Below are 10,974 nucleotides of genomic sequence, written 5' to 3'. Positions count from 1 at the left end.
TTCAGTTGCTTTCTTTTCGGGGGGAGGGGGTTCCCCCATTCGGATAGACTGGTGTTTCATGGTATCTGATTTAATGGGATAGATCCGGATATAATGTTCTAATGTATACTTATACAAGTGATAATATGGATAGATCAGGGAATACATACGAAAGGTCTGGCAACCTCAGCCTTGTGGGTTCAATGCCAAAGAGAATGTATTACTGTATGTTCAATTAATTATTAACGGGTGTTGTATTTACACACACTAGCAGCCAAGGCTGGTAGCAAAATGGACCACATGGAGGGGAAAGCGTTAACAGATGCATATGCTTGGAATATTTTCTGTACGAAAGTCACTCGCAAGGCAACTATTTCACTGTTGGAGAAATGGGGGAACGAAAGTAGAGAGTGCTAAGATAACGAGCGAGAGGTCAAGTCCATTATAAACATTTGGAAGCCAAAGAATTGTACAAAAGATTGCCGCAGACTCATACAGATGGTATTGGTATCAGGGGGGGAAAGACAGAGACCAAAATTGAAAAAAAAGGTGTGGAAATTCAAAGAAAAAAAAGATCGTAATCCCACTGCCATTAGAAACAAGAGAAGCTTAACCGCAAAAACACACAATGCAAAAGATCAAAAGAGAGCAAGCTAGTATGCAGCATAATGTCACATGTAATAATACTGGTCTGGATTGAAGTGCTAATCAGCTATCAATCCAGAGTGAAAGCTAGGGGGAAAATATAAACAATCTAAGACGTTATTTGCGGTCCAAATGGACCATCTCCGGTCTCTTTAGGTGACGCCGAGACGAGACCATCAACCGTGCTTTCGTTTTCTTCTGCCCAAGAACCCTCTCCATAGTCGGTAGGCTCGGCATCATGGTCATAGCTTGACCTTCGCAGCAGAGGGGGGGTCCTTGGTGGTTCTTGCATTCTGCTCGCGCGTGCTGAGGTTTGTCTCGGAGTAGTATCAATGCTTCTGAGGGCGCGACTCTCTGATGGTCGTCTCCAGCCTCCTGTAGCGGGAGCAGTCGCGTTTGCAGTGGCTTGTCGGGCGTTAGAACCAGGAGGTGTCAGAAGTCCGGACAGGAAAGCAGTTGCATTACTCGGCTTGGACGGTGTTTGTTCAGAGGCGCCGGGGTTCGGGGCTTCTCTACCCCTGCGCCAGTTGCCCCATGCGGCAGCGGCAGCGAGAGGTAAAGAGCGTGGTGATGCAGTTAACTCAGAAAGTGAAGGAAAACTGGGGAAACTCTGTCCCGACAGAGCCCTCTCCTTTTCTTGCTGCTGCATTTGCAGATTTGCTTTCAAACGGATGGCAGCATCACGTACAGTGTTGTGATCAAACGATGGTTGCGACAAAGTCCTGATGATATCCTGTAGATCGTCGATACGGACTCCAAGAAGCTCACGCAGCCAGGTGATTTCTGTATCTTTCTCTTTGATCTTGTTCGGTGCATCCTTGTCGAAAGAAGCAACCTCTTGCTCTAGTTCCTCGATGCGGGTCTCGCGCTGCTGCAGTTGGTCCTGTAGGACGAGAATCGACTCACGTAAGGCCTGAGGAGAGATCTTCTCAGGGACCATAGTTCCCTGGCTGAATGACAACGATGGGGATGTAGAGTGTGCGGAAGACGACGCCATAGGAACTGCCTTGGCTGCCTGAGCGGCTTCAGCGGCGGCACGAGCAGCGGACTGAGCGATTTCGAGCCTCTCTTCCAGATGATTGACACGATCCTGAAGGTGCTTAGCCTTATCTTCCGACAATTCCAAGCGTTCCGTCAAGTGAGATTCTGCTCGCTGTCTATCCTCCGATGCATTGTGCAAGGCGCGGGCATGGCGCTCGCGAAGATCATTGAGGACGCGCTCATGCAGCTTGCGCTGCTCTTCCATAGCAAGGTCGTGAGTGTTAGCCATGGAGGCCATAGCACTGGCCTTCGTCTCACTGGCTTCCTCCAGCAGCATCTCATAGCGTTGTTGTGCGGTATCACTATCGAGCCGGACACTATCCAGTTGACCCTGGAGACGCAGGATTTGTGCTTCCAACTCCGCACGGACAATGTTGACCTGGCTATTAGCAGCCTCGACATCCGTCTCCAATGAAGATCTGGTACGCTGGATTTCCACCCTACTGCTCTCCCGTGCCTCGTTAAACTCGCGCTCAAAACGAGCTGCCTTTATCTCTAAGTCGTGGTTCTCAATTCTGAGGTTCGCCACTAGCTCTTCCAACCTGGCATTCTCTTGCTGAGACTGACCAAAGATAAACTTCAGCTTCACCGCTTCTCGCTCCTGCTGTTCGAGCTCGCTGATATCAACCTCAAGCTTCTCGCGGAGTTTCACTTCACGGTTGTAAGCAGCCTGGAGTTCGTTATACTTGGCTACATGCTCTTCTTGCCGTCTGCGCCAGGAGGCTTGGTCGCGGGTAATATCCCGAGTCACAGTCGCCATCTCGTCCTGGAGGCGGTCGAACCTTTCGCTTAGATTTTGTCGTACACTCAATCCATCCTCAATCCGCGACTTCATATGATCGATGGTGACACGTAGATCCTTATTTTCAATTTTCATTTCATCAATCTGGGCCTTGGACCGCTCACTCTCCTGCTTCCAGTGATCACTAGAGAATCGGTATTCGTCCAAGGTACCTTCGAGGGAGATGTTCTTCGAGGAAATTTCGGCTAGAGTTAACTTGAGTTTGGCATGTTCTTGCTCAAGTGCTTCAGACCTTGACTGGACCTGTTCGAAATAAGGAATCTTTTCTTCCTTGAAGTGGAGCAGGCGAGTCTCAGCAGATTCAGCAGCCTCGCTATGACGAGCAGCATTGTCCTCAGAAACTTTGAGAAGGTGCTGAAGTTCTATAACAGAGTCCTGGGCTTCTCTACGCTTCTTGTATTCCTCCTCAGCACGCTCATCGCTTACTCTTAGCATTTCTTTCAGGCCATCGATCTGAAGCATGAGGCTATCGGCGCCGATCTCCTCGGCTTCGGAGGCGCGAGGCTTCTGCTGGCTAAACTGGGCCGAGACAACCTCTTCAATCATTTCTCTCAAGTCGGTCGTAGAGTCTTGAGAGTGCTTCTTCAGTGTTAAAGCCTGTAGGTCTGTTACACTTTGGTGAAGTTGCGCGATTTCGGAATTGATAGAGTTTTCTGTTTGATGCTGAGCATCACGGCTCGCTAACGCTTCGAGAATCACATTCTTTAACTTGTCGAGTTTGCGACCCTCTGACGAACGGGGGACCTATCTCTGTAGGACGCATGCTCCTCATATTCTTCTTCGTCGTCGGCATCACTTTCCTCGCCCTCGACAGAGGCACTCCAGGACCATTTGTTTTGAGATCCTCCGAGGCCATAGTGGAGATGGAGTTCTCAATAGCTATCAATGCACGCTCAAGAGGAGAGAGGCGCTCCTCAACAACGGAGCCGACAAGCTCATGAATGCGGCGATCGAAAAATCTGCTCCGGTTTGCCAGCTTCTCATCTTCGCCCGATGAAATAACATCGTCCCAGTCACTGATGTGATCGTTTCGACTAACCAACTGTCGGATGGGCGAGTGGATAACGGAGGCGAAGTTCTTCGAGGGGGTCGCTGAGAACTGGGACTGGGCATCGAAATCAAGTTTGGGCACATTCAATGCTTGGGATATATGACCCCTTCCTGGACTGGGGCTAGGGGCTTCACTCCTGATCTCTGCGTGGACATGTCGTTTTTCTTTTGACGGCGCTACAACAGATTCAGGGAATCGGTTTGTAGGATGAGGTGTGCTTAATCTCTCAATTCCTACATCCGAATCTTCATTCAGCTGTTCCATAACAGCGTTAAGTTCCTCATCATCCATGGACTCCTCCTCTTCAGACTGACGTCCTACGTCTTGTTCAAATTGGGGAGCGCCAGTTCTCAGCTCATCATCCAATGGGCCTGTTTCTGGTTGCGTCGACTCGACTAGCGCTGCAGCTGGTGAGCTTGCGACAGCATGCTGTGAAGCCATGATGTCGCCCTTCTCGACATCGTCTTCAGGAGCTGTTTTTGGCTCTTCAGCAACAACGGGGACAAACTCAGGCACGAATGGTTTGAATTCAAATGGCTTTGCATCTGGCGAAAGCACTGAACCATTCAAGCGAGTATCGGTAGATCCTGCATGGATTGCTCTTTCTCTTTGGGGCCAATAGAAGGGGTAGCTGCCTCAACTGCTAGTGATGGCTTCAAGTCAGCATTCTCGTCACCAGCTACTTCTGGCTCGGGCTGTGTGGTCGCTGTCTGGTTCTGTCCTAATGCTTCTGCACGTGTGTCTGCACTCTCATCTTTCGTATCAGAAGGCATCCAGGTTGATGCTTCACTAACAGGTGTGTCTTTCCGCTCCTGTGCTTTGCGGTCCTGGACTGGAACGTCTTCCCTTTCCACTGAATTGACATCACCCTTATCAGGCGAAGTATTCTCTTTGCCTCCAGCGGACACATGCGTTGTATTGGGTAATTGGGTTACTTGAGCATTGATGTTTTCTGACAGAGCATGAGACACGCTAATCTGAGCTTCTCCATCAGGGCCTTCAAGACTACGGCGGGCACGTTTGTGGCGATCTGTAGGAGCAGCGGGCCGGTCATTTTCATTCTCTGCCTCCTCTTCCTTGTATTGGTTAGTTTCGTTGTCATCTGGGCGTACAATGGGAATAGCTTTCGACTTTTTAGCAAGCTTCTGTGCTTGGGACAAGTCGACATCATCAAAGATCTTAGTTTTGCCGCCTGAAGACTGTCCAGGGTCTGTCGAGTAATGGTTATTGGTTGGGTTGAAAACCGGGGCAGCGACATTGAAAGAGCCTGGCGTGAATGAAGGAGCGGTCACATTGAAAGAGTCTGCCGGCTGCTTGAAGCCCGCACCAGAGCCAAAGGCAAACATAGGATTGCTCGCCGCTGGGAATTGGAAGGAATTATCCTGGTATGGGAAGGCCTGCGAGGAAGTTGGCACCGTCGGGTCAAATTCCTTCGCATCAACATTTAAAGTAGAAGACGAAAGCTTTGAGCGGTGTCCGCCGCCGTATGACCCAGCGCTGGGATTTGGTTCATGCCAAGGTATATGACTTGCAAGCGGTCCATGAGGTGTGCCAGAAAGACTGGGGTTAGTATCGATATCTGAGCCTTCCTGTGCATTATCTCCTGGGTATACTCCGCCGTAATATTGATGTACATGTTGAGGCAAATGTTGGATATCGTGGTTGGTATTCTCTGGCAAAGCCCACCGAGACTTCAATATATCCGAACCATTGAAACCGTGGGGTTCGCGGTCACCTTCATCCAATTGTCTGTTTATCGACTCTTCCAAGTGGTATTCAGACTGTGCATATTGGTCAAGGCCTTTCTGAAGTGTCTCGCTTAGGTTGTGGCCACGACTATGGCCACGAGGTGTGGGCTGGGCGATCTCAACTGTCGAAGCATGGAAGTTATCCGGGTTTTCGGTAGGGGTGCGTATAGGGCGCAATAGCTGGCCTTCCGCCATGTTATCTTGCATGTCATAACCCATATGATCGCCAAAAGCTTCTTTCGGTAGTCCAGGCTGCTCGTTCAGGCCGGGGTGGAACACATTCTGTTCATTCAACGGAGAGACCGGTGATAATATAGAGGTCAAGTTTGGCAGTGTGCCAGCAAGGGTAGACACCGCGCCTGCTTGGCGTGCATTGAAGAAACTCTGGGGGGTCAAAGAACCCTGGGCTGGAGGTGTAGGTTGGAAAGGAATATGATACCCAGGAAGCAGGTTCTGATCAACCCCCAGAAAGGGTGTTTGTACACCAAACTGCGAAGCAGGAGAAGTCAAAGAGCCCATACCATTGCGGGCATTCGTGGATTGACTCAACTGGGGAGAGAACGGGTGAGACAGCGACAATGGGTTACTAGCCGCAGACGCTGTGGGGATTGGTGGTGAGGAAACAAGACCAGGGAACGGTGCCATCTGGCTCATGGCGGCCGATGCAGGTGAAACTGACGGTTGTACTTCATCATCACCCAAAAATACACCCAGAGCTCGTAACTTCTCTTCCTGGAGGAAGTTTACATATGCATCCCATACAGCTTTATTGGGAAAACAAACGGTATAGCTCCGGGAGTTCCATTCTTCCTGGACTTCAGTAGCATCGGGCCAGGTGGGACGACTAAGACCGCCCAATTCTGTATTCAAATAATCCTCTGATGCGCCGACACTAAATCCGCGCACATCATAGCCTTTCTCTTCCCATGACTTTAGGCGCCTGTTGACATCTTCGACAGTCAACAACTGGTACCCAGACTCCTCGCTGCCTCGCTTGTCTTCCGGTGGAAGCCCGACGAAGCATGCTTTTCCGCGCCAAGCAATCTTTTTTCTGATTCGTTGTGCAGGCTTGTCTGAAACTGACGTCTTCACAGCTTTCGGTTCCGCTGTTGTCGTGTTCTCCAAAGTCAAAAGGCTTTCGTTCGATGCATCTGCAGGGGGAGGCGGAAGCGGCTTTTCAACCGAAGGCAGCGCCTTGGTCCCCGGTTCAGTGGGGAGCTGTGCCTCTGTTGTGTCCGTCATAGTGATGGGTTGGGGATCTTTATCGTATGCAAAGCCCCAGAAGTCTTCCTGTCGCAGTGTCTCTGCTCTCCTGTGCAAATATTCTTTAGTCCTCTGACGAGCGACGCTACCTTCTCCGTTACCAGTTCCCGCTCTTCGGTTCACAAAGTCGGCCAACGTTGGAGTCCTGAGTAAGTCTTCTTCGCGCTTATCTTGTTCCAAACCAAGCCAGTCGTCAGAGAGATCGTCTGCAAAATGATTTTGAGCGGTAAAGAACGATGGGGCCTCGCTGCCAGAGTCGTCGCTCAGCCAGTTGCTGCGTTCGGTCCTTGGCTGGCCGGAAAGATATTGATTGATCCAATCTTGCGTGAAATCTTTGATAGACTTTCCTCCTCTTCTACCGAATATATCTCTTCCTGGAGAGCGGTTGCGGATACTGCCGTGTAGCTGGGTAGTCGGGTCTTCAGGGGCGGACGTTAAGACTAATTCGGGGTTATTCGTTTCGGACCCGTGGTAGATACCACTGCGCATCGAAGTCGGAGAGCTATCTCTAGAGCCTCGACCGTTACCAGCGTGCTGACTCAATGACCACGAGAGTCTCCGAGGGCTAGGTGCAGCATACGGGGAGCCCCAGGCAGTCGTATAGTAAACGCTGCTTTCAGCCTTCTTGTTCTCTGGAGACGAAGTGATTGAATCCCAAGCAGCCCGATACTTCGGCAAAGTGGGGAGGGTGGACGGCGGAATCGAGGTTATGCTGGTACCTCTAAGGGAGTTCCGTCGGCCAGGAGAACCAGTGGTCGAGAGACTCGACGCACCTGGCGATGTGAAAGATGATGTCAATGGAGCAGCCAAAAGGGAATCGTCACGCAGGTGGGAAGAATTGGTGTTGTACAACGGCGGAGAATGCGCCGAATTGGCGGAAGATACGGACGGGTCTAGATCTAGAAGCATTGAATTTGAGAATTTAGTTCCTGATGCAGTGCTATTGGGGACGAGGAAAAGGACGGCAAGAAAGCCGATTGAAACTGTCCATACGAAGGACTCTAAGAATGTAGCCACGGGACCACATGCACAAACACACACCTTCCGTGTCGACTGCCGCAGCAAGCACTTGCTTGCTGCTCTCCTTATCGCCCAGAATGTTGAAGCATGGAAATTAAACGACCGAGTCTGAATCCACCTCGCAGATTACCTCCGATCGGCACACGTAAGAGGGCAACGAGGGGAGTTGCAGGTTGACGCCGAACCGCGACAATGAGACGTGTTTTGGGGGTGTAGGGAAAGGATTCTCTTCAGGGGGTTGGAAAGAAGGAATGAATAACAGATCACAGGAACCAAGGGTATGCGAAAATATTCGACATGGCGCATACACGAAGGACTCAGCTGGATCGAAGTTGAACTATGAAAAGTATGAAATCGGAACTAAGGGGAGAAGGATGAAAGACGAGAGATGATTATCAGTTCTCTCTCTCTGTCTGTGTTTTGTTTTTTCTTGTTCTAATCTTTGGACTCAGACCATGACACGATCAGCCAAAAGAACTAAACTTCCCCGTTCAGACTTAAAGCGGCCGAGGAAGAATATCATAGGCGGAGGGACTTCAAAAAGCCGGGCCGTTGGGGAAAATCAAAGTATTTTACAGTCAGAATATACCGGAGGTCCAAGTGACTACTTTACTAGCCTTACTACTAGTAGTACTACTATTTAACTTGACCGCCATCTCTACAATACGGAGCACACGCCTGGTCTGTACCAACTGTGATACATACATCCGTACATACCTACGGAGTATGGACTCTGTACAGACATTCATGCATTCCTACAAACTCCAATCTGATGCACATACCAAGGATCGCTATGTGGCCAGCCTAATTTCTTACTCTCCCTGGAAAGATAGCCGATTATCTATGAACACGAACTAATGGGTGATCCGACTTATTCTGTGGAAACACGTATGGAGTCCAGATCTAATTATTGTTAGTTGCTTCACTATTGCTTACACTGTACAGATGTAGGTACTCCGTTGAGCTGCATCTTTTCTGGAACATACAGAGTCCACCGAGGCCGTCAGCAAAGGCAATAGGCCAGCCCCTGAGTGATGTTCGACCCCATAAACAAATAAACACATCTCTTTGGTTCGTGTCCTCCGCTCAGGGGTAGATTCCACCACCGCGAAAACCACGGTTCCCTCGGTCAAGCCAGTACCATACATACCATACCCATACACAGATACCTGCCTGGTATCACTAGAGGTTACAGTACCTGACATTTTTAGTTACGTAGTATTGATTGTGTAAGCATTCTCGTGTTACACGTGACCACACGGCCTTGGCGGTTCTAATAAGATATTACACTCATTGTTGATAGAGAATAGATCCACGATCAGGTTTCTCAGTACTCTAGGACTATCGTCACAGTTGAACTACTGCCAGATAATTGGCTTTTACATGTTTCATAGCAAATAATGCACCAATAGTAATGCACAAACATCCACAGATATACGCGCGACCATGTTTCTCGCCTGTTAAGCTAGGATTTGAATATATGATACAGGAGAATTTCAAGGAGAATTTCTAAGTAAACAACGGCTGCCGGGCACCCTGCCGATGCTAGAAAGAGTGACATATGCCTAGTTAGGGCAAGACAGGTCGAACTTGGCCTTACGGTCGGCAGTGAAGAGGCCCCAGTGGGTCTCGTCCTTCTCCTCGCCGTTGTCACCAATGCTCTTGGGCTTCCAGGATTCGTCGAAAGCCTCAAAGTAGAAAACATCGACACCCCAGGCAAGCATAGAGCAGACAGCCTCCTTCCAGTACCGTGCAGCATTCTGAGTGCCAGCCTTGGCAGCTGCATAGTCAGAACCGCCATCGGTGGGCCAACCAGTCTCGCCGTTTGCGAAGACAATCTTGTCCTTGTTGTTGCCAGCAGCCTTTTCAATACTGTCCAGAGCCAGAGTTGTGTCATTCCAATAAGTCTTGGTAGCGTGGTCGATATCCGATCCTTGCCAATAGGCGAAGGCATTGGCCATACTATGAGGTTGTTAGTTAGGGTGGCGAATATAAAGCGATACCAATTTAGATAACGTACATGTAAGTGACACCTCCCTCGATGATGGGATTGGCAGTACCATCATAGAAAAGGTTCCAGCTGTCTACCGTACCAACGGTCGTCTTGGGGAACGCACCCTGGACCGTACGAATCTTGTCCAGGAGTTCCTGGGCAGTAAGGCCTTTGCGGTAAAGAGTTTCAGAACCGACAGTGATGGAATGGACAACATCTTCATTTCCGGGAACAGTCTTCTTCAAGACATTCAAGTCATTGTTGAAGGATTCCTCATAATCAGCCCTACCGAAACAAGCGACGTTAATACCCCAAAGTTTCCAGCATCTATATGACGTGTAACCTACCAGACACCCAACACAACCTTGAACTGCTTGTTCTTGGCTGCGGGAACAATATTCACGGCGGTGTCGCAGTCATTGGCGGAGTATGTACGGACGAGGGTGGTTAGGCTCTTGAGCGCGTCAAAGTCGGCTTCATAGTCGCTAGTGGACTTGCAGGTGCCGTCAGGATTCTTGTTACCCAGGGAAACACCGAGGGTACCCCGCTTCGCGGCGGTAACAGCGGGAATCGCTGCGAGTACAAGAGAAAGAAGACCAGCGGCACGCATTTTCGGAGATGTCGTCGCTCGGTCAAAGAGAGTGGATAAGTTACGAGTAGAGAACGCGAAGGAGAAGGGGATAAATGCCTTCTGCCTATTTGTACTGTGAGAAAAGAGAGAAAGGAGGTACACACAAGTACACAAAAAAGGGAAAGAAAAGTAATTGGAATAAGACCAAAATAACAACAACAATATAGGGAAGGGGGTAGTGCCCGATAGGAAGGATTGACTGGGAATATATAAGAATAGAAGCTGTACGTCAAGAAAAGAAAGTGTGGAGTTGGATTGGGTAAGAATTGCCTCCTGAAGCACACCCGACAATTCCAGCAAATCTCCCGGAGGGAATGGAAGTGAGTGATCAAAGAGAACGGCGTCTTGGCCAATAATATAATTAGAAAAAGATTCGAGTTGGCCCACTCATGCCAGGGCCCACCCAAATCATCCAATCTCCAGTCGCATTGAAAGATTCGAGTCCTTCCAGACCCTTCGGGTCTCCACCAGCCGTCCCTGTTGTCGGCCAACGGTTCCCTGATTGCTCAGTGGCAGACGCGAAGTGACCCGGCGATCCCTATAAGCCAATGCTATTCTTGGGCTCTCGACTGAAACCTCCACTAAACTTGAGGAAGTTAAGACTTGGCCCACAGCGATTAGTGCAACTGCTACGGAGGATTGTCTTGGGGTCTGCAGGGTTTCAGGGTCTGGAATCAATCGCTATCAGTTTGCTGTACTCCGTACTCTGTAACATGATCTTATCATAGCCGACTCCGTTCAATACTGCCTTTACTAGGTACTCTGTACTACTGGTAATGGTCAAAATGCTCCTTACAGCAT

The 10,974-nt window shown here is 49.6% G+C and overlaps 3 protein-coding genes across 3 annotated transcripts; all 3 read right to left on the bottom strand.

Annotated features, from left to right (window-relative positions):
* Positions 1–733: 733 nt before the first annotated feature.
* Positions 734–3,959, bottom strand: ANOM_004667 (myosin class II heavy chain (MHC); the record flags this gene model as incomplete). Its single annotated transcript, XM_015549924.1, has 2 exons — positions 734–3,211; positions 3,264–3,959. 2 exons carry the CDS (start codon positions 3,957–3,959, stop codon positions 734–736), a joined length of 3,174 nt encoding a protein of 1,057 aa, XP_015407718.1.
* Positions 3,960–4,084: 125 nt separating this feature from the next.
* On the bottom strand, positions 4,085–7,438 carry ANOM_004666 (tRNA lysidine(34) synthetase TilS C-terminal domain-containing protein; the record flags this gene model as incomplete). The annotated part of the gene is made up of 1 exon (XM_015549923.1): positions 4,085–7,438. One exon carries the CDS (start codon positions 7,436–7,438, stop codon positions 4,085–4,087), a length of 3,354 nt encoding a protein of 1,117 aa, XP_015407719.1.
* A 1,676-nt stretch (positions 7,439–9,114) lies between these two features.
* On the bottom strand, positions 9,115–10,371 carry bgt1 (1,3-beta-glucanosyltransferase Bgt1; the record flags this gene model as incomplete). The annotated part of the gene is made up of 3 exons (XM_015549922.1): positions 9,115–9,511; positions 9,570–9,827; positions 9,890–10,371. Coding segments are annotated over 3 exons (1,101 nt in total), but the record flags the coding sequence as incomplete, so codon positions are not given.
* Between the last annotated feature and the right edge of the window lie 603 nt (positions 10,372–10,974).

The sequence above is a fragment of the Aspergillus nomiae genome (assembly GCF_001204775.2).
Source record: "Aspergillus nomiae NRRL 13137 chromosome Unknown contig00102, whole genome shotgun sequence".
In the NCBI taxonomy this organism is placed as follows: domain Eukaryota; kingdom Fungi; phylum Ascomycota; class Eurotiomycetes; order Eurotiales; family Aspergillaceae; genus Aspergillus; species Aspergillus nomiae.
This window is presented reverse-complemented; position numbering and strand designations above follow the sequence as displayed.